The following is a 23,498-nucleotide window of genomic DNA, read 5'->3' on the forward strand; positions in this document are numbered from 1 at the left end:
TGCAAGGAGTTTGTATGTTCTCCCTGTGTTTGCGTGGGTTTCCCCCGGGTTCCCCGGTTGCCATCCACATCCCAAAGACATATACTGATAGGGACTGAAAAGAAAGTGCTGTGGAATATGGTGGTGCTATATAAGTGGGCGGGACGGGCCGCCCCTCTGGGGGGACAGGCCGCCCCTCTGGCGGGACGGGCCGCCACGTCTCATCGGCCGGCAATTGCCCCATCCTCACGAGCTTTCGGTCAGACCAAACATTTGCGTTTTTCAGCTAGGAGAAAATTTGTCATCTGTCTCTTTTGGCAGCAGCTTATTTCCCAAGAAAATTCTCCAACATCATCTGTCGGCGGAGAATCAGGGGGCCGCCATACACATCAGGTGATCTGACCGCTTTCATCTAATGTGTATGGAAGCCTTAAGTCACATCTTATTATAGTACATTAGTGGGATGGGCTTTAAATAATTTTATCATTTACGTTTAATGTCACTGCCCCTTTAAAAGTTGTCAGCCCAAACGTACACCATGAACCAAGCTCACAGCTACGCTCCTATAATAATTGCACCTTTAGTGCTCCAATTACTAACTGAAGTTTAAAGGGAACCTGTCACCAGATTTGGGGCCTATAAGCTGCGGCCACCACCAGTGGGCTCTTATATACAGCATTCTAACATGCTGTATATAAGAGCCCATGCCACTGTGTAGAACGTAAAAATGACTTTATAATACTTACCTAAGGGGCGGTGCGGTGCAGACTGGTTGGATGGGTGCCTCAGTTCTCTAGGTCCGGCGCCTCCTCTTTCGGACATCTTTGTGCTCCTTATTCTGAAGCCTGGGTGCATGACACATCCTACATCATCCACACTCGCCGGCACTGAGGTCCTGCGCAGGCGCACTACAATACTTTGATCTGCCCTGCTCAGGGCAGATCAAAGTGCGCCTGTACAAGACCTCAATGCTGGCAAATGTGGATGACGTAGGACGCATAATGCACCGAGGCTTCAGAAGGAGGACAAAGATGGCCGAAAGAGGAGTCTCTGGACCTGGAGACCGTAGGCACCCATCCGACCAGTCTGCACCGCACTGCCCCTTAGGTGAGTATTATAAAGTCATTTTTTAAGTTCTACTCAGCGGTCTGGGCTCTTATATACAGCATGTTAGAATGCTGGATATAAGAGCTCGGTGGTGGTAGCTGCAGCTTATAGGTCCCAAATCTGGTGACCGGTTCCCTTTAAGAAAATATGCTAATTTGGTGTTCAGTGCACTCTGGGTGTGTCCAAGACTCTCAGGCTTTATTCTACCCACCGGTTTGGCTACTCCATCGCCGGTGATTGCCATTGCTGGCTCAGCTGAGCTTACTCTGCAGACAGTGCTGCTCCAGGCAAGCCATTGCTGTCCATCACCAGTGAGGGAGCCGGCACATGCCAAACCAATGGGCAGAGCTGGGCACTGAGCTTCTTGGCCACACCCAGGGGGCACCAAATATAATAAACCCTCATGACAGCCCATGGCTTCTGATATCAGGTACCAATGCCCTCCTATGTTATGAGATTTAGCATCCCCTCACCTAACACCTTCTACACCTTTCTATAGGAAAACCCAAACCCCCACATGGCATTCCAGAAAGTCCCACGGCCGACGGAGGGATCCCACTTGCGCGTCCACATCCTACCCTTCTCGAAGATCAACGACCTCAAAGTCCAGGAGCTCATACAAGAGGGAGTCAGTAAAAACCAGAACTCCACGCTGGCGGCACGGATGGAGAAAAAGTGCATCGTTCCTGCAGGCTCCCCCGTTGGTGAGTCCTTCCCATTATCTGGGCTTGGAAACCTTTATCAGGGGTCTCTCCTTTGGATAGGGGACAACTTACTGATCACTGGGACCCTTCACAATCTCTAGAAAGGGTTCTGGTTCTGGAGAACGGGCCTCATCTTAAATATTGGGGAGGTGCACATGCTCGCCCACCGCTCCTTCCATTGTTTATGGGACTGACGGAGAAATCAACCGCTCCCCTATGGATAGGGTCTAACGTGGAATAACCCCTTAAAAGGTGCGAAAAAATAAAAGCAAAAAGTTACTTTGAAAGTTGCAAAACTTTAGCTCCTCAAGGACTAAATCTGTCCAATCAGATTAAGGACAAGTGTTCCCTCCGTGGGCGGATTGCTCGTGGCAGCGCGCCGGGCGTCCTCCGTCAGGCCGGAGGTTGTTATTCTCGCCCCTCCGCTTTATGTTGAGGTCTGTGGTTTTGCTCCCAGGAGTCATTAACAGGATTTTCAAACCGGAACCTCGGGAACCATAAAATCCTAACTAAATCCATACAGGGCCTGCAAATCTACTGCTATTAACCGCCCCGGCACCAGCGCACACTGCCTGCCAGTCACTGTGCTCCATAATACCGGGTTAATGGGTCATTGGTTGTACGAAGGACCAAAACGTCACTACTTTTGCAGCATTACAGGTGATTTATCATTCAGGGAAAGCCTCCTCTGCCGTTCCCACAAAGGGACTTGGCGTTTATTGGGCACAGATATGTGTATTATGTGTGCGGGATGCATCAATGTCCATATATATGGGTATGCTTGTATCGTACCAGGTTGCCCCGAAGCTTTCCCAGCCTTCCACATATGCAGTTCTGACCGTGCGCAGTGATTATAGGATCATAGGTTATGGAGAACTATGAAATATGCATTGGGTCTGATCCACAGAGCTTGCACTTCATTATCACTCTCTAACGTTTCTCTCTTTGCTCAGTTTCCATAGTGGATAAGACCAGCACCGTTTTCAACAGCGCCCGAAGGCTGGAGGTTGTGCGAAATTGCATCTCATATATATTCGAGAACAAAGTACTGGAAACTGAAAAGGTAATTTTTTTTCTTCACTGTGTACATACATTACATTACTGATCCTGTACTGACCTGAGTTACCTCCTGTATTATACTCCAGAGCTGCACTCACTATTCTGCTGGTGCAGTCACTGTGTACATACATTACATTACTGATCCTGTACTAACCTGAGTTACCTCCTGTATTATACTCCAGAGCTGCACTCACTATTCTGCTGGTGCAGTCACTGTGTACATATATTACATTACTGATCCTGTACTGATCCTGAGTTACATCCTGTATTATACTCCAGAGCTGCACTCACTATTCTGCTGGTGCAGTCACTGTGTACATACATTACATTACTTATCCTGTACTGATCCTGAGTTACCTCCTGTATTATACTCCAGAGCTGCACTCACTATTCTGCTGGTGGAGTCACTGTGTACGTACATTACATTACTTATCCTGTACTGATCCTGAGTTACCTCCTGTATTATACTCCAGAGCTGCACTCACTATTCTGCTGGTGGAGTCACTGTGTACATACATTATATTACTTATCCTGTACTAACCTGAGTTACCTCCTGTATTATACTCCAGAGCTGCACTCTTTAGTCTACTGGTGCAGTCACTGTGCACATACATTACATTACTGATCCTGAGTTACATCCTGTATCATACTCCAGAGCTGCACTCACTATTCTGCTGGTGCAGTCACTGTGTACATATATTATATTACTTATCCTGTACTAACCTGAGTTACCTCCTGTATTATACTCCAGAGCTGCACTCTTTAGTCTACTGGTGCAGTCACTGTGTACATACATTACATTACTTATCCTGTACTAACCTGAGTTACCTCCTGTATTATACTCCAGAGCTGCACTCTTTAGTCTACTGGTGCAGTCACTGTGCACATACATTATATTACTTATCCTGTACTAACCTGAGTTACCTCCTGTATTATACTCCAGAGCTGCACTCTTTAGTCTACTGGTGCAGTCACTGTGCACATACATTATATTACTGATCCTGAGTTACATCCTGTATTATACTCCAGAGCTGTACTCACTATTCTGCTGGTGCAGTCACTGTGTACATACATTACATTACTGATCCTGTACTGACCTGAGTTACATCCTGTATTATACTCCAGAGCTGCACTCACTATTCTGCTGGTGCAGTCACTGTGCACATACATTACATTACTGATCCTGAGTTACATCCTGTATTATACTCCAGAGCTGCACTCACTATTCTGCTGGTGCAGTCACTGTGCACATACATTACATTACTGATCCTGAGTTATATCCTGTATTATACTCCAGAGCTGCACTCACTAGTCTGCTGCTTAGATCACCGAGTACATACATGACGTTACAGTACATCTACACATGAGCGGATATCTGGTAGAGCCGGGTGACGTCCCTTGTTGGGCTGGAGATGTCTGGTGGTCACATATCTTGGTCTGCGCAGCGTCGGTCACACGTTCCTCAGCCTCGGGGCTTGCGGTGAGCTTTTTCCCTAATTGCACATCAGAGGAGTCGGCTGTGCACATCTTCGCCCCAGGACCGCGCCGGGCGTCCATCCAGGACCGCGCCGGGCGTCCATCCAGGGCCGCGCCATTGATGTTCTTCACTTGTGTGATGTCAGGCCGCTCTTCCTGCGATATTCCTGGAATGTGTCGCTCTGAGATCCGCTGCCAGCTGTCTCATATCTCCTCTGTCACTTCTTACAATAGACATCAAAAACCCAACATCACAACTTGTTTTCAAGACGACCGCCGTGTATTGTGTGTTTCGGAAACTGTAACTCTGTATAGTCTGTGTCCAGGGATGGAAACCTCTGGCTCATTGGCAAGTGATGTATCACTACAACTCCCAGCATTCCTTGCCTGTTTTGGAGTCTGAGACTTCAAGATCAGAGGGGTTTGGCAGCAGAACGTCTAGGCCGCCTCCTCCTAACACTTCATATATTAATCCTGGGTTGATGCTTTACGTGTTTGACTTATGTCTTATACTCTAGTCACATCCAAAGCTCCATTTACAGCTGAACAACATGTTAAAGCTTCCATATTCTACGCTTTATTATCAGATTTGCGAACTAAAAGCGTGGAGTGACTCTATAAGCTCCCGCAATGCATTGTACTGACAGGAAGTCAGCAGAATTATGAATGCAGCTCTGGAGGGGATTGCAGTACAACACACAATGAAAGTGAAGATCGGTGCAAGAAAAGTCAAAGTGTTGTAAAGTGTTGTAAAGTGTTGTAAAGTGTTGTAAAGTGTTGTAAAGTGTTGTAAAGTGTTGTAAAGTGTTGTAAAGTGTTGTAAAGTGTTGTAAAGTGTTGTAAAGTGTTGTAAAGTGTTGCAAAGTGTTGCAAAGTGTTGCAAAGTGTTGCAAAGTGTTGCAAAGCGTTGCAAAGCGTTGCAAAGCGTTGCAAAGCGTTGCAAAGCGTTGCAAAGCGTTGCAAAGCGTTGCAAAGCGTTGCAAAGTGTTGCAAAGTGTTGCAAAGTGTTGCAAAGTTGCTCAATCCCAGTTGTTAGATGGAGGTGTCCTTTAAGTGTAGCCATAAACCGACCTCCGAACATTGATGTCGGTTATCTCCTCTATATAAATATGATGTTTTCATCCCAAAATGGTTTGATTTTTTTCTTCAGGGATTTGGACGCTTATTCTAAGACTTTCTTTCCATGTAAACATTTGTCTTCTGTTATCAGCCGCCGTATTGAAGTTCTGGGAGCTCAGGATTTGCACATATTGAGCGCGTTTCCTCTTGTCGTTTTTCGCCATATTTTACATATTTTCTTGCGGTAATGAAGTGTTATTCACAAGTAACAATCCCCCTTCTTTCCAGACGCTGCCCGCCGCGCTCCGAGCACTGAAGGGGAAGGCTGCGAGACAATGTCTGACGGAGGAGCTCGGCCACCATGTGAAGGAGAACAGGACCATCCTCAACCATCAGCAGTTCGATTACATCGTCCGGATGATGAACTGCACTCTGCAGGTAGCAGCGGCGCCGTCCCCCTGTCCGCTGCCCCGTCCCCCTGTCCGCTGCCCCGTCCCCCTGTCCGCTGCCCCGTCCCCCTGTCCGCTGCCCCGTCCCCCTGTCCGCTGCCCCGTCCCCCTGTCCGCTGCCCCGTCCCCCTGTCCGCTGCCCCGTCCCCCTGTCCGCTGCCCCGTCCCCCTGTCCGCTGCCCCGTCCCCCTGTCCGCTGCCCCGTCCCCCTGTCCGCTGCCCCGTCCCCCTGTCCGCTGCCCCGTCCCCCTGTCCGCTGCCCCGTCCCCCTGTCCGCTGCCCCGTCCCCCTGTCCGCTGCCCCGTCCCCCTGTCCGCTGCCCCGTCCCCCTGTCCGCTGCCCCGTCCCCCTGTCCGCTGCCCCGTCCCCCTGTCCGCTGCCCCGTCCCCCTGTCCGCTGCCCCGTCCCCCTGTCCGCTGCCCCGTCCCCCTGTCCGCTGCCCCGTCCCCCTGTCCGCTGCCCCGTCCCCCTGTCCGCTGCCCCGTCCCCCTGTCCGCTGCCCCGTCCCCCTGTCCGCTGCCCCGTCCCCCTGTCCGCTGCCCCGTCCCCCTGTCCCCTGCCTCGTCCCCCTGTCCCCTGCCCAGTCCCCCCGTCCCCCTGTCCCCTGCCCCGTCCCCCTGTCTACTGCCCTGTCCACTGCCCCGTCCCCCTGTCCTCCACTGCCCTGTCCGCTGCCCCGTCCCCCTGTCCTCCACTGCCCTGTCCGCTGCCCCGTCCCCCTGTCCGCTGCCCCGTCCCCCTGTCCGCTGCCCCGTCCCCCTGTCCCCTGCCCCGTCCCCCTGTCCCCTGCCCCGTCCCTCCTGTCCGCTGCCCCGTCCCTCCTGTCCGCTGCCCCGTCCCCCTGTCCGCTGCCCCGTCCCCCTGTCCACTGCCCTGTCCGCTGCCCCGTCCCTCCTGTCCGCTGCCCCGTCCCCCTGTCCGCTGCCCCGTCCCTCCTGTCCACTGCCCCGTCACCTTCTTACACACACATTGGTCTAGATTTTATCAAGGATCCTATACTGAAAATCAATATACAATATGAACCTACATGTAGGTTTAAAAACCTCTGGTCACTTTCAGAGCTGCATTTGTAATTCTGCACTTAGCACTGGTTCAGAGACCAGACACATCGGTGAAGGTTTATCTCAAGTCACAAGTTTCACAAGACTTTATTAAAGAGGTTGTCCAGTACTTTGACATTTATGGCCTATACTTAGGATAGGTCATCAATGTCTGATGGGCCGGGGTCCGACACCCCGCACCCCCGCTGAGCAGCTGATCCCAGTGGCGGCGGCAGCAGCAGGGGAGTGTAAATGCTAATCTCCGGAGCTGTTCCATCTTCTGACCGTGGCCGGGTACAACACATCCGCCTCCTATTGATTAGAATGGGCGGCAGATGTACAGTACCCGGCCGCTATCAGAAGATGGAGCAGCTCCGGAACTGAGCATATCCAGCCCCTGGACAGAGAGCAGCTGATCAGCGGAGGTGCGGGGTGTCAGACACCGGCCAATCAGATAATGATGACCTATCCTAAGGATAAGCCATCAATGTCACAGTAGTGGACAACCCCTTTAATAAAGTCTTGTGAAACTTGGGACTTGAGATAAACCTTCATCGTTGCGTCTGGTCTCTGAAACACTAAGTGCAGAATTATAAATCCAGCTCTGAATGTGACCAGAGCTTTTTAACACTATGTGTAGGTTCAAATTGAATTTTGATTTTCAGTATGAGATCCTAAGGATAGGCTATCAATGTCAAAGTAGTTGACAACCCCTTTTAAAGGGGCTTTTCCCAAAATTGCAAGTTATCCTTTATCCAAACGTGACTTGATCCCATGAACCCAGTTCTGCAGAGCCTAATTTTGAATGGAGCGGAGGTGCCCATGCTCGACCTACGGGCCTTCATTGTCTATGCTGGAGGAAACAGACTCCATTGCTCCACTATTGTCAGCAGTCCCATAGATATGAGGAGTAGACATTGAACACCTCTGCTCGATTTGTGACTCTTCAAAGCCCCGTTTTTGGGATCGCTGTGACCCCCAGTGATCAGCGAGTTATTCCTACCCTAATGGATAAAAAAAAACATAAATGATTGTTTGGCCGGCATCTGCCCTCCCGAGTCTCCCTTACATAGGTAGGCGCTCTCTGCCGGGTGATCCCATGTTCTCTATGTGAGAGCCGGCAACAATGTGCAGCGACGACATATCTCATAGAGAACAAAAGGAACGTCCGTCCGAAATCAGACATGGCGGATTCTTAAATCCCCCTACATCAAACAATGTTTGGGCTGGCATCTGTCCCCCCCCTGACTCTCCCGTACACAGGGGCGTCTCTCTGCCGAGCCCACCCGTGTTCTCTATGTGAGAGCCGGCAACAATCTGCTCCGGTAACATATCTCATAGAGAACAAAAGGATAGTCTGTCCGAAATCAGACATGGCGGATCCTTAAACTCCATCCCCCCACCATCGTCTATGAGGACCCACATCACATTACACTACCTTCTGCACCCGTCAATATCGGCGCTTTTCAGCTGACATTAGCCTGTGTATGGGCGGCCATTAATAATTACTCTTAGATTTATGGGTGTTTATTGACCCCCCCGTCCCGGGCCACATGCGGGGAGGGGGCTCTTCATGCCGTACATTTTTATTCTGCTCTGGGAACGTTACTGGTGATGTTTACCATCTGTAATATGTGTTTACTTGAGCGAGGACATGGCCGGCGCAGCCGTCCAGAGATAAGCGGCTATCTGATCCTCTGATCTGCCTCTATTAGTATAATCCTCCCAGAGGGGCAGATATCCCCCCCCCCCCATAAAAGTAACCACAAATTGAAATCAAATCTTATCATCATTTTACAGCAATAACTAGTAAATAACTCAGCAGATACTTATACTTTATGCTCCGGAGCTGCATTTATAGTTCTGCTTGGTATCTGGGAGACGCTACTGCTGTTTGATAAACAGAGGTTAACGTGCACTAGTAAATTGTGCCAAAACTATCAACTACTTATGCGGGATCCATAGTGATCCTTGTGGCCCAAACCCGGTCCTCCTCGCAAAGCTGGCGGGCCCGTTACAGGAAATAAATGACCTGAAAATAATCCTCATACCTCCCGCTAAAGCTGTCAATGGAGCTGACAGCCACCCAGAAGGTCTGATGATCCAGAAGTGGACTCAATCGGTGACGACTCTCCTCTGGGTCATAAAGTGACTGCAGATGATTCTGTGGGGGGGGGGGGTTCTTTAATTTTTGGGGGATTTTTCTATGTCTGCCTTGAAGAATTTCACTCCCACAAATAGCCAGGGATGTCCGATGATTATATCGGAGGTCAATTGTGGGCACCTCTGCTCTCTACAAGACGAGCTGGGATCCAGAGCCCTGTTTTTTGGATCGCTGGTGCACCTCCAAACATCAGCAGCTTATCTTCTATTTCTTTATTGCTTCATTAGGGGGACACAGCACCAGCGGTCTCCTGTGTCCCCCAATGAAGGCTCCAAGAAGGAGATTTTTACGGTGAGTTCCCGAAATCTACTTTTCTTTATCGCTTCATTGGGGGACACAGCACCTGCGGTCTCCTGTGTCCCCCTATGAAGGCTCCAGGAAAGAGATTTTACAGGGAGTATCCAAAATCTACTTTTGTTTATTGCTTCATCAGGGGACACAGCACCCCAGGGTCTCCTGTGTCCCCCTATCAAGGCTCCAGGAAAGAGATTTTACAGGGAGTATCCAAAATCTACTTTTCTTTATCAATTCATCAGGGAACACAGCACCCACGGTCTCCTGTGCCCCTCAATGAAGGCTCCAAGAAAGAGATTTTATGGGGAGTACCCAAAATCTACTTTTCTTTATAACTTCATTGGAGTGGCACAGCACCCGTGGTCTTATGTGTCCCTCAATGAAGACTCCAAGAAAGAGAATTTACGGTGAGTACCCAAAATCTACTTATCTTTATCCCTTCATTGGGGGACACAGCACCCGCAGTCTCCTGTGTTCCCCAATGAAGGCTCCAAGAAAGAGATTTTACGGTGAGTACCCAAAATCTACATTTCTTTATCGCTTCATTGGGGGACACACCGCTCCTGTGGTCTCCTGTGTCCCCCTATGAAGACTCCAGGAAAGAGATTTTATGGTGAGTACCCAAAATCTACTTTTCTTTATCCCTTCATTGGGTGACACAGCACCCGTGGTCTCCTGTGTCTCCCAATGAAGGCTCCAAGAAAGAGATTTTATGGTGAGTACCCAAGATCTACTTTTCTTTATTGCTTCTTTGGGGGACTCAGCACCTGTGGTCTCCTGTATCCTCCCAAGAAGGCTCCAAGAAAGAGCTTTTACAGTGGGTACCCAAAATCTACTTTTCTTTATTGCTTCATTGGGGGGGCACAGCACCCGTGGTCACCTGTATCCCTCAATGAAGGCTCTAAGAAAGATATTTTACAGGGAGTACCCAAAATCTACTTTTCTTTATCTCTTCATTGGGGGACACCGCACCCACGGTCTCCTGTGTTCCCCAATGAAGGCTTCAAGAAAGAGATTTTACGGTGAGTACCCAAAATCTACTTTTCTTTATCCCTTCATTGGGGACAAAGGAGACCACGGTTGCTGTGTCCCCCAATGAAGGAAAGTTGGAATTGCAAAGGGATTATTTATTTCTAGACAACGTCCCTCCCTTCCCCAGCTTATCAGCCGGGATAGAACCCATATATTACTGGACAATGGAGACCCTGCCGCTGCAGCACCTCTCCCCCCCCCCCCCCCCCTTCCCAAAGGAGGACGGATCAGTAATGATTGTTCCGCAATTTGAGTCTTCACCTCCCCCCATATTCCTGCATAATATAAGGTGCTGTTGGCGGTCTGGGGTCTCTATGAAATTTGTAAAATGTGTAATAGGATTGATCCTATTCTGTACGATTGGCGGGGGTTCGTCGTCTACATCGGTGGTCTGCAGCCGCACAGTGCTCAATTTTTAGTCCATGACTCACATTTTCTATACTTAGCTCTGCAGATAACAGATCAGGTCTGCTCTTTATGGTCACTTCAGCAATTTAGTGCTAATACGCCAGATTCCTCGGCTGCCTGGAAGTGTAAAAAACGCCGAAAAAAACAGAGCCTCCTGCTGACTCCACATTTCCTGCTCCCGTTTAGTAACGTGCGTCTGGGTGTGAGGGCAATGGGCAATCTACAATATAAAGTCCTGTTCGTTAGTGTATCAGTGCAGGTTAATTGCATCAATATCTTGATACATTGTAGCAAGTTTATCAGGACAGGTGAGAGTTTGGTGCTGCAACACTGATACATTGTATCAAATCCTTGTGTTGGGGCCAATGTCAATACCTACTAGAAAGTTGCAAAACTTTTTACTGTACATCTCACCACCCCTTTAACTGCACCAGGGTCCGCTCCAACTGCAGAATGTGAGCTATTATTATTATTATTATTATTATTTATTTATAGAGCACCATTGATTCCATGGTGCTGTACATGAGAAGGGGGTTACATACAAAATACATATACAAGTTACAGTAGACAGACTAGTACAGAGGGAAGAGGGCCCTGCCCTTGCGGGCTTACATTCTATATGGCCCAACATCCTCTACTTGCACTGATATGTGACGAAATCCTGTAAGAATGACTACTTTCCATGGAAATTTTTGTGCAGCCCTCCTGGCCGCTGCCATGTTGGGGGTCATTATCCGCCGCTCGGAGAGGTAACCGGATTGATTCCTGCTCCTGACTGTACAAATAGCTGCGTAATGAGAAGCATTCGCTGTCGCTTTAATATGAGACAGACATCTCGCAGTCTGGAGCGGTTTATGTGTCTGCGCCGGCGGTGTGCCGGGAGCTTCATATCCGAGACCCCTCCGCCCGATTGTCTTCCGTTCCTGCTTTACATTCCAATTTCAGAGAAGCACCCAGCTTTCCCAAGGTCCTGAATGTCACTAGTCCAGGCCATTAGCTTATCAGTTGCTCATTTACAGCTGCCATTCAGGAGTATAGGAAAGCTGTATGACAGCAGGTGCAGTCACCATTACAGCAGCTAGAGAAGCGGATACCCAGCTTTTCTCATACCCTGCATTACAGATGGTCCATAAAAAATGCGTTTTTCGCTCCTTTATTATTGTAAAACTAGGTAGGTATTCCGTTTTGTCGTCTGAGAAAGCCGTATATGACTCTTTTCCCGTGTCCCAACTTTTCATGGGTCCTGCACTGCCATTTAGGCACCTGGGAATGATGAAGACAATCGGCAGGTGATTGAGAGTTGCCGTTCAGGAGTCTGGGAAAGATGGGTGACGACCAGTATCGTCATTTTTGCTTCCACAGTGTTTGTCTTGGCTTAAAACGAGTCCTGTATTGCAGATTAGCCATTCACATATCTGTTGGGAGACAGTCAGCATGACTGCCAGACCAGCTTCCAGGCTATGCAGCGACATTGATGCACCATGCCGTTCAGGAGCCTGGGGGAGCTACAGTATATATCGCCATTTTTAAGACCGCACTGGTGGTGGTTATGGGCCGCTGCCCTCGCAGAATGTGGCGGCTGCGCAGACGTCGTCCCTGCGGTTGTCACATTTTTCTATGGATTCCTGCAGGCAGCGCGGCATCGATTACTCGCCACATTCTGACAGTCGGACGCGGGATGATGAGATTTATTTCCTGTGACACCTGCGCTATAACGGAGAGGAGGCGACGCAGCCGCTGCCGGGTAAGGACCGACAAGGTTCCTGCAAAAGAAACCCACCGGGAGACTAACGTGTCAGAAGGAGGGGGGAGTCCTGGCATCTCAACCATTTCCTCAGGAGATTACAGACACGCTTTACTGGTCTTTATAGGCAGGGGCCCCATGACAAACACGCATGGCATCCCGATATAAGAAGAGTCAGATGTGTATGCAGACGAGGGAGAGTCGCGTTCTACAGCTGCAGTAGACTTTATTGTCACCCGGACAGTAAACACTGCGATCAACATCAGCGAAGCTGCATTCATTGGAACACAGAAGTGATTGGTATTAGTCATGTACATGGCAAGCAATACCTTTAGGATCAGCGTAACGTCGGGTGCTCTCCTTTAGGATCAGCGCAACGTCGGGTGCTCTCCTTTAGGATCAGTGCAGCGTCGGGTGTTCTCCTTTAGGATCAGCATAACACCGGGTGATCTCCATTAGGATCAGCGTAACGTCAGGTGCTCTCCTTTAGGATCAGCGTAACATCGGTTGCTCTCCTTTAGGATCAGCGCAGCGTCGGGTGTTCTCCTTTAGGATCAGCGCAACGCCGGGTGCTCTCCTTTAGGATCAGCGCAACGCTGGGTGCTCTCCTTTAGGATCAGCGCAACGCCGGGTGATCTCCTTTAGGATCAGCATAACACCAGGTGCTCTCCTTTAGGATCAGCGCAATGCCGGGTGCTCTCCTTTAGGATCAGCGCAACGCCGGGTGCTCTCCTTTAGGATCAGCGCAACACCAGGTGATCTCCTTTAGGATCAGCGCAACACCGGGTGATCTCCTTTAGGATCAGCATAACACCGGGTGATCTTCTTTAGGATCAGCGCAGCACAGGGTGATCTCCTTTAGAATCAGCGCAACGCCGGGTGCTCTCCTTTAGGATCAGTGCAACGCCGGGTGCTCTCCTTTAGGATCAGCGCAACGCCGGGTGCTCTCCTTTAGGATCAGCGCAACGCCGGGTGCTCTCCTTTAGGATCAGCGCAACGCCGGGTGCTCTCCTTTAGGATCAGCGCAACGCCGGGTGCTCTCCTTTAGGATCAGCGCAACGCCGGGTGCTCTCCTTTAGGATCAGCGCAACGCCGGGTGCTCTCCTTTAGGATCAGCGCAACGCCGGGTGCTCTCCTTTAGGATCAGCGCAACGCCGGGTGCTCTCCTTTAGGATCAGCGCAACGCCGGGTGCTCTCCTTTAGGATCAGCGCAATGCCGGGTGCTCTCCTTTAGGATCAGCGCAACGCCGGGTGCTCTCCTTTAGGATCAGCGCAACGGCGGATGATCCAAGACCTGACCGGAGCTTCGCCAGTGTCACCTCTGCCCTACAACGCCCGCTCCATTTCTTTGCACCCCCCATATTTCAGAAATGTTAGGATTCACAAACCTTCTCCTGTGATGGAAAATTCTTCTCCAGGAGGCAGAATAATGAGATAATTCAGATGTGTCCGGGTCATATGCAGCCCACCCCCTGCTGCAGCCCACCCCCTGCTATAGCCCACCCCCTGCTATAGCCCACCCCCTTCTATAGCCCACCCCCTGCGATACCCTCCATCACCACAGTAGCCCCTCACTCACACTTATAGGTGGGTAATTGTTTCCTCATGTGACAATGGAAAATCTCATAAAAGATCCTGACTGCCGTCCATCAGCTGAGGCCTCCGCTCCGAGCCACGGTCAGACGGTAAATAATACTGTCATACAAGTGTCATGGCTGCCAAAACGTATACAGTAATCTGGAGTAGTGGCGGCACAATGGTAATAATCCAGCATGAGCAGAACGGTCCACATGGGATTAGTGCAAACTCCTACAGAATATTGGATTCTGCACAACTAGAAAAACCACAACCTAAATATCGAGTGCATAGTCACAATTTTGCCCCAGTAATTTATTTTTTTTTTCCTTAAAACAGCCCCGAGTGTCACCGCACAGAGAGGCGCGTTCTTCACCGTTGTACTCCATGCTACAAGTCGCAATAAAAGCTTTCATGTTTCTTTTCAGGACTGTTCCAGCTTCGAAGAATATAACATCGCAGCGCAGCTCCTTCCCTTGGCCACCGCGTTCTGTAGGGTGAGTGCTGCAGGAATTGTCGTATCCTCTATATGTGCTACTCATTTACAGGGATATTCCCTTTTTGACCATTTAGACTTCTGTTATGCAATTAATGGCTGATGGGCACAGTTGTTCTTTTAGCCAAGTAAAAGATTGAATTGACTGGGTGGAATTGTAAGGTCTGTGCCGGTATCCTGCCCGAAAGGACTGTGCCGGTATCCTGCCCGAAAGGTCTGTGCCGGTATCCTGCCCGAAAGGTCTGTGCCGGTATCCTGCCCGAAAGGTCTGTGCCGGTATCCTGCCCGAAAGGTCTGTGCCGGTATCCTGCCCGAAAGGTCTGTGCCGGTATCCTGCCCGAAAGGTCTGTGCCGGTATCCTGCCCGAAAGGTCTGTGCCGGTATCCTGCCCGAAAGGTCTGTGCCGGTATCCTGCCCGAAAGGTCTGTGCCGGTATCCTGCCCGAAAGGTCTATGCCGGGATCCTGCCCGAAAGGTCTGTGCCGGGATCCTGCCCGAAAGGTCTGTGCCGGGATCCTGCCCGAAAGGTCTGTGCCGGTATCCTGCTCGAAAGGTCTGTGCCGGTATCCTGCCCGAAAGGTCTGTGCCGGTTTCCTGCCCGAAAGGTCTGTGCCGGTATCCTGCCCGAAAGGTCTGTGCCGGTATCCTGCCCGAAAGGTCTGTGCCGGTATCCTGCCTGAAAGGTCTGTGCCGGTATCCTGCCTGAAAGGTCTGTGCCGGTATCCTGCCCGAAAGGTCTGTGCCGGTATCCTGCCCGAAAGGTCTGTGCCGGTATCCAGCCCGAAAGGTCTGTGCCGGTATCCTGCCTGAAAGGTCTGTGCCGGTATCCTGCCTGAAAGGTCTGTGCCGGTATCCTGCCTGAAAGGTCTGTGCCGGTATCCTGCCTGAAAGGTCTGTGCCGGTATCCTGCCTGAAAGGTTTGTGCCGGTATCCTGCCTGAAAGGTCTGTGCCGGTATCCTGCCTGAAAGGTTTGTGCCGGTATCCTGCCTGAAAGGTCTGTGCCGGTATCCTGCCCGGAAGGTCTGTGCCGGTATCCTGCCCGGAAGGTCTGGGCCGGTATCCTGCCTGTAAGGTCTGGGCCGGTATCGTGCCCGGAAGGTCTGGGCCGGTATCGTGCCCGGAAGGTCTGGGCCGGTATCGTGCCCGGATGGTCTGGGCCGGTATCGTGCCCGGATGGTCTGGGCCGGTATCGTGCCCGGATGGTCTGGGCCGGTATCGTGCCCGGAAGGTCTGGGCCGGTATCGTGCCCGGAAGGTCTGGGCCGGTATCGTGCCCGGAAGGTCTGGGCCGGTATCGTGCCTGTAAGGTCTGGGCCGGTATCGTGCCTGGAAGGTCTGGGCCGTTATCGTGCCCGGAAGGGGAGAACAAATCTGCCCACAATTGAATTCCGTGGGTTCTTGAGACCCCACAGCATAATAAATGTAGGGGGGGTTAATAAAAAAATGAGTATACTCCCCTCTCCACTCACAGTCTCCTCACCTCAGCCGGATGCTCGCTCCTCCATTGGTTCCCTCTGGCTCTGGTCTTCATGGCAGGTAGCGTCGTCTTCCACGTCTTCTTCCGGTCTGCTCTGGTACCTCCTACTGTACATTAAGGAGGCCTCGGGTGACACCGGTCCGGGTGCTGCGACGTCATAACGTGCCGCACTTCCTTCCCGCGCTTTGGATGACGCCAACCTACCCACAGCTTACACAGCGCAGGATGCGCCGATGCAGAGAAAAGGAAGACGCGGAGGCGGACGTCACCTCCAAGAAGACCAGAAGAGACGGAGACAGGACAACTTTTTACATTTTAATTTTTGGGCTTGGTGCAATGCGAGACTTTCTAACCCGAAGGGGTTAATATTCCATTTGTCTCCTGTTTATTGTGATCTTGTGTAAATCTCGGATATTGTCATTTTCTTTGTTTTCTTCAGCGCGCTCCGGAGACGGGAAATGTTAATCCTCCATTCTGCATTCTCATGGAGAGTCATCCACTTGTGCAATGCGGAGGGGGGATATAGCGCCCCGACCCTTCCCCCGTATCGCTATATTAATAACCTGCGGGGGTTTATTGTGTTACCGGGATTCAGACACGTTTCTTTTAGGAAATGCAGCCGTGATTCACCGTGTTTGGTGTGTGTCGTCTGCACAGACCGTGAGCGCGGCGCTCGCCTCGTCGCTGACTTCCTGTTGTTCACAATGTAAGAATTCTCCTGACTGTAAGGAAATGGCTTTCTCATTAATCTCCTTATATCACCGCGCGCCATAAATTAATTAATGGATTGTTAGGTTCTGACGCGAGTGAGTAAAGATTGGAAAACTCTCCTTCTTAAAGGGGCAGGAATCCGGCAGTCTGGCTGCTCTCAGCCACTTTCTTGTATTAGGTGAAGTATAAAAACGCTTTATATCTGCATGTAGGCACCTTGTATAAGGTGCAGGCACGTAGACGTATTATAATGGGTACAGCATGTGGGTGCACAGTATTGGGTGCGTGGGTGCACAGTATTGGGTGCGTGGGTGCACAGTATTGGTTGGGTGCGTGGGTGCACAGTATTGGGTGCACAGTATTGGATGCGTGGGTTCACAGTATTGGGTGCACAGTATTGGGTGCATGGGTGCACAGTATTAGGTGCGTGGGTGCACAGTATTGGTTGGGTGCGTGGGTGCACAGTATTGGGTGTACAGTATTGGATGCGTGGGTTCACAGTATTGGGTGCACAGTATTGGGTGCGTGGGTGCACAGTGTTGGGTGCACAGTATTGGATGTGTGGGTGCACAGTATTGGGTGCACAGTATTGGGTGCGTGGGTGCACAGTGTTGGGTGCACAGTGTTGGGTGCACAGTGTTGGGTGCACAGTGTTGGGTGCACAGTGTTGGGTGCACAGTGTTGGGTGCACAGTGTTGGGTGCACAGTCTTGGGTACGTGGGTGCACAGTATTGAGTGCACAGTATTGGGTGCACAGTATTGGGTGCACAGTATTGGGTGCACAGTATTGGGTGCGTGGGTGCACAGTATTGGATGCACAGTATTGGGGTGTGAGTGCACAGTATTGGATGCACAGTATTGGGTGCGTGGGTGCACAGTATTGGATGCACAGTATTGGGGTGTGAGTGCACAGTATTGGATGCACAGTATTGGGTGCGTGAGTGCACAGTATTGAGTGCACAGTATTGAGTGCACAGTATTGAGTGCACAGTATTGAGTGCACAGTATTGAGTGCACAGTATTGGGTGCGTGAGTGCACAGTATTGAGTGCACAGTATTGGGTGCGTGGATGCACAGTATTGAGTGCACAGTATTGAGTGCACAGTATTGAGTGCACAGTATTGAGTGCACAGTATTGGGTGCGTGGATGCACAGTATTGAGTGCACAGTATTGAGTGCACAGTATTGAGTGCACAGTATTGAGTGCACAGTATTGAGTGCACAGTATTGAGTGCACAGTATTGAGTGCACAGTATTGAGTGCACAGTATTGAGTGCACAGTATTGGGTGCGTGAGTGCACAGTATTGAGTGCACAGTATTGGGTGCGTGGGTGCACAGTATTGAGTGCACAGTATTGGGTGCGTGCGTGCACAGTATTGAGTGCACAGTATGGGTGCGTGGATGCACAGTATTGAGTGCACAGTATTGGGTGCGTGAGTGCACAGTATTGAGTGCACAGTATTGGGTGCGTGGGTGCACAGTATTGAGTGCACAGTATTGGGTGCGTGAGTGCACAGTATTGAGTGCACAGTATTGGGTGCGTGGGTGCACAGTATTGAGTGCACAGTATTGGGTGCGTGCGTGCACAGTATTGAGTGCACAGTATGGGTGCGTGGATGCACAGTATTGGGTGCGTGGGTGCAAGGTATTGGGTGCATGGTATTGGATGCACAGTATTGGGTGCACGGTATTGGGTGCATGGTATTGGATGCACAGTATTGGGTGCACGGTATTGGGTGCATGGTATTGGATGCACAGTATTGGGTGCACGGTATTGGGTGCATGGTATTGGATGCACAGTATTGGGTGCATGGTATTGGATGCACAGTATTGGGTGCACGGTATTGGGTGCATGGTATTGGATGCACAGTATTGGGTGCGTGGGTGCAAGGTATTGGGTGCATGGTATTGGATGCACAGTATTGGGTGCGTGGGTGCACAGTATTGGGTGCGTGGGTGCACAGTATTGGGTGCGTGGGTGCACAGTATTGGGTGCGTGGGTGCACAGTATTGGGTGCGTGGGTGCACAGTATTGGGTGCGTGGGTGCACAGTATTGGGTGCGTGGGTGCACAGTATTGGGTGCGTGGGTGCACAGTATTGGGTGCGTGGGTGCACAGTATTGGGTGCGTGGGTGCAAGGTATTGGGTGCATGGTATTGGATGCACAGTATTGGGTGCGTGGGTGCACAGTACATGGCACGTAGGTGCATGATATCAGGGGCATTACAATGTGTGACTGTTTTGCAGCTGATTTCACTTAGCGTCCACAAGTATACATTGTAGTTAAACACCACAAGTCCCAGCACCCCCGCTCCCTGCAGCATAGTGACTTGTCTGGAGTGCGGTCTGGATCATCACCAGTGACCGCTATTTCCAGATCATCGCTGTCCTCTCCATCTTTGCTCTTTTTTCTGTGTGCACCTGTCCATAATCTCCTCTCGCGATCTTCATCCTCTCGACCTTGCACTTCAGAACTTTGGAGGAAGAAAGGGACAATTACTCCAAAAACGAGGAACATTCTTGTAATATAAGTTGCGCCTTGTCAGGAAGCAGACGCCCCCCCCCCCCACCCCACTCCCCGTCCCGCCACAAATCTTTCCTACAGGAGCCCGCACTCTGCTTGTGACCTTAGTGTTATATGAAACAAGAGTTTCTTAAAGTGAAATCACCTGTAGAAGGCGAGGTGTGTAGACAGCGCCCCCTGTATGTCGTGAGGACGCCGACATCAACGCATGGGAACATGACAAATCCTGACCATCACCAAACGACTCGTCCGTGCTTCAGTGGCACAGCTCTGATAGGAGCATAATCTGCATCTAGTGCAGCGGATTAAATGCAGAGCATCGCAACCGTGCATCAGGGAAAGCTGATCTATACATACATTCTGCAACCATATATATTCTCCCAATGAAAGGGAACATAACTGACCCAGGATCAGTACAAGATAATTAATGTAATGTATGTACACAGTGACTGCACCAGCAGAATAGTGAGTGCAGCTCTGGAGGATAATACAGGAGGTAACTCAGGATCAGTAATGTATGTACACAGTGACTGCACCAGCAGAATAGTGAGTGCAGCTCTGGAGTATAATACAGGAGGTAACTCAGGATCAGTACAAGATAATTAATGTAATGTATATACACAGTGACTGCACCAGCAGAATAGTGAGTGCAGCTCTGGAGTATAGTACAGGATGTAACTCAGGATCAGTACAAGATAAGTAATGTAATGTATGTACACAGTGACTGCACCAGCAGAATAGCGAGTGCAGCTCTGGAGGATAATACAGGATGTAACTCAGGATCAGTACAGGCTAAGTAATATAATAGGTATGTACACAGTGACTGCACCAGCAGAATAGTGAGTGCAGCTCTGAAGTACAATGGCTCAGTACTGGATAAATAATATAAATAGAGCTGTACTTTTCTGAAATATTGATTAGGGGTGGTATAATCTTTGGGGGGTTTTATTACGATTTGATATTTGCAGATTCTCCTGAATTTATTTTCTATTCCTGTAGAGATTTTAGTATTGGCGGTAAGTACAGATCAGCTAAGGTCAAAATTCTTGATTTGCCCCAATCCAGAAATAACCTCAGATTTTGGAAGTAAGAGGATCACGGTGTTTGGAGCGCGGCTAAGCCCCAAAGACCCGAGTCCACAAAGAGAAGACACGTCTATTCTGGTTATGTAATAATAAAGTTTTGCTGCGCACTACAGCGGTATTTGTGGGCCGGCTCTGCAGATCACAGCCGCGCAGTGCGCCCTCCCTGAGGCCTTATCCACAAAATCTCCTTTTTAGTCCTTGACCAGTTTAATTTCTATCCATCTGGTAAAAATAAAATCCTAAACTGTCTTTATCCCCCCCCCAGCCTCCAGAGGCTCCGGGACTATTCCCTGAGATCCCATTCATCAGGGAACCCATCTCCGCTAATCACTCCCCACCCACAATCACTACTTCCCTGCTTACAGGAGGAATTTACATAATTGGCAAAGTTAGTTTGTTATTCCCTTACATTACTGCTCCACTGATGGTGAGTGCAGCTCTGGAGTATAATACAGGATGTAACTCAGGATCAGTACAGGATAAATAATGTAATGTATGTACACAGTGACTGCACCAGCAGAATAGTGAGTGCAGCTCTGGAGTATAATACAGGATGTAACTCAGGATCAGTACAGGATAAATAATGTAATGTATGTACACAGTGACTGCACCAGCAGAATAGTGAGTGCAGCTCTGGGGTATAATACAGGATTTAACTCAGGATCAGTACAGGATAAGTAATGTAATGTATGTACACAGTGACTGCACCAGCAGAATAGAGAGTGCAGCTCTGGAGTATAATACAGGATGTAACTCAGGATCAGTACAGGATAAATAATGTAATGTATGTACACAGTGACTGCACCAACAGAATAGTGAGTGCAGCTCTGGGGTATAATACAGGATTTAACTCAGGATCAGTACAGGATAAGTAATGTAATGTATGTACACAGTGACTGCACCAGCAGAATAGAGTGTGCAGCTCTGGAGTATAATACAGGAGGTAACTCAGGATCAGTACAGGATAAGTAATGTAATGTATGTACATAGTGACTGCACCAGCAGAATAGTGAGTGCAGCTCTGGGGTATAATACAGGATGTAACTCAGGATCAGTACAGGATAAGTAATGTAATGTATGTACACAGTGACTGCACCAGCAGAATAGTGAGTGCAGCTCTGGGGTATAATACAGGATGTAACTCAGGATCAGTACAGGATAAATAATGTAATGTATGTACACAGTGACTGCACCAGCAGAATAGTGAGTGCAGCTCTGGGGTATAATACAGGATTTAACTCAGGATCAGTACAGGATAAGTAATGTAATGTATGTACACAGTGACTGCACCAGCAGAATAGAGAGTGCAGCTCTGGAGTATAATACAGGATGTAACTCAGGATCAGTACAGGATAAATAATGTAATGTATGTACACAGTGACTGCACCAGCAGAATAGTGAGTGCAGCTCTGGGGTATAATACAGGATTTAACTCAGGATCAGTACAGGATAAGTAATGTAATGTATGTACACAGTGACTGCACCAGCAGAATAGAGTGTGCAGCTCTGGAGTATAATACAGGAGGTAACTCAGGATCAGTACAGGATAAGTAATGTAATGTATGTACATAGTGACTGCACCAGCAGAATAGTGAGTGCAGCTCTGGGGTATAATACAGGATGTAACTCAGGATCAGTAATGTAATGTATGTACACAGTGACTGCACCAGCAGAATAGTGAGTGCAGCTCTGGGGTATAATACAGGCGGTAACTCAGGATCAGTACAGGATAAGTAATGTAATGTATGTACACAGTGACTGCACCAGCAGAATAGTGAGTGCAGCTCTGGGGTATAATACAGGATGTAACTCAGGATCAGTACAGGATAAGTAATGTAATGTATGTACACAGTGACTGCACCAGCAGAATAGTGAGTGCAGCTCTGAAGTATAATACAGGAGGTAACTCAGGATCAATACAGGATAAGTAATGTAATGTACTCAGTGACTGCACCAGCAGAATAGTGAGTGCAGCTCTGGGGTATAATACAGGATGTAACTCAGGATCAGTACAGGATAAGTAATGTAATGTATGTACACAGTGACTGCACCAGCAGAATAGTGAGTGCAGCTCTGGGGTATAATACAGGATGTAACTCAGGATCAGTACAGGATAAGTAATGTAATGTATGTACACAGTGACTGCACCAGCAGAATAGTGAGTGCAGCTCTGGGGTATAATACAGGATGTAACTCCGGATCAGTACAGGATAAGTAATGTAATGTACTCAGTGACTGCACCAGCAGAATAGTGAGTGCAGCTCTGGAGTATAATACAGGATGTAACTCAGGATCAGTACAGGATAAGTAATGTAATCTATGTACATAGTGACTGCACCAGCAGAATAGTGAGTGCAGCTCTGGAGTATAATACAGGATGTAACTCAGGATCAGTACAGGATAAATAATGTAATGTATGTACACAGTGACTGCACCAGCAGAATAGTGAGTGCAGCTTTGGAGCATAATACAGGAGGTAACTCAGGATCAGTACAAGATCAGTAACGTAATGTATGTACACAGTGACTGCACCAGTGAGTGCAGCTCTGGAGCATAATACAGAAGGTAACTCAGGATCAGTACAGGATCAGTAATGTAATGTATGTGCACAGTGACTGCACCAGCAGAATAGTGAGTGCAGCTCTGGGGTATAATACAGGATGTAACTCAGGATCAGTACAGGATAAGTAATGTAATGTATGTACACGGTGACTGCATCAGCAAAATAGTGAGTGCAGCTCTGGAGCATAATACAGGAGGTAACTCAGGATCAGTACAGGATCAGTAATGTAATGTATGTGCACAGTGACTGCACCAGCAGAATAGTGAGTGCAGCTCTGGGGTATAATACAGGATGTAACTCAGGATCAGTACAGGATAAGTAATGTAATGTATGTACACAGTGACTCCACCAGCAGAATAGTGAGTGCAGCTCTGGAGTATAATACAGGATGTAACTCAGGATCAGTACAGGATCAGTAATGTAATGTATGTACACAGTGACTGCACCAGCAGAATAGTGAGTGCAGCTCTGGAGTATAATACAGGATGTAACTCAGGATCAGTACAGGATAAGTAATGTAATGTATGTACACAGTGACTGCACCAGCAGAAT

The 23,498-nt window shown here is 49.3% G+C and overlaps 1 protein-coding gene across 1 annotated transcript in view; it reads left to right on the forward strand.

The window, feature by feature from the left end:
- SBF2 (SET binding factor 2) overlaps positions 1-23,498 on the forward strand; it is a 321,660-nt gene that overhangs the window by 209,736 nt on the left and 88,426 nt on the right. The window contains exons 14-17 of the mRNA XM_075325834.1: positions 1,586-1,790; positions 2,744-2,853; positions 5,673-5,822; positions 14,519-14,587. Of these exons, the coding sequence (XP_075181949.1) occupies positions 1,586-1,790; positions 2,744-2,853; positions 5,673-5,822; positions 14,519-14,587 (534 nt within the window). The remainder of the gene's footprint in view (positions 1-1,585; positions 1,791-2,743; positions 2,854-5,672; positions 5,823-14,518; positions 14,588-23,498) is intronic.

The sequence above is a fragment of the Anomaloglossus baeobatrachus genome, chromosome 10, assembly GCF_048569485.1.
Source record: "Anomaloglossus baeobatrachus isolate aAnoBae1 chromosome 10, aAnoBae1.hap1, whole genome shotgun sequence".
Classification (NCBI taxonomy): domain Eukaryota; kingdom Metazoa; phylum Chordata; class Amphibia; order Anura; family Aromobatidae; genus Anomaloglossus; species Anomaloglossus baeobatrachus.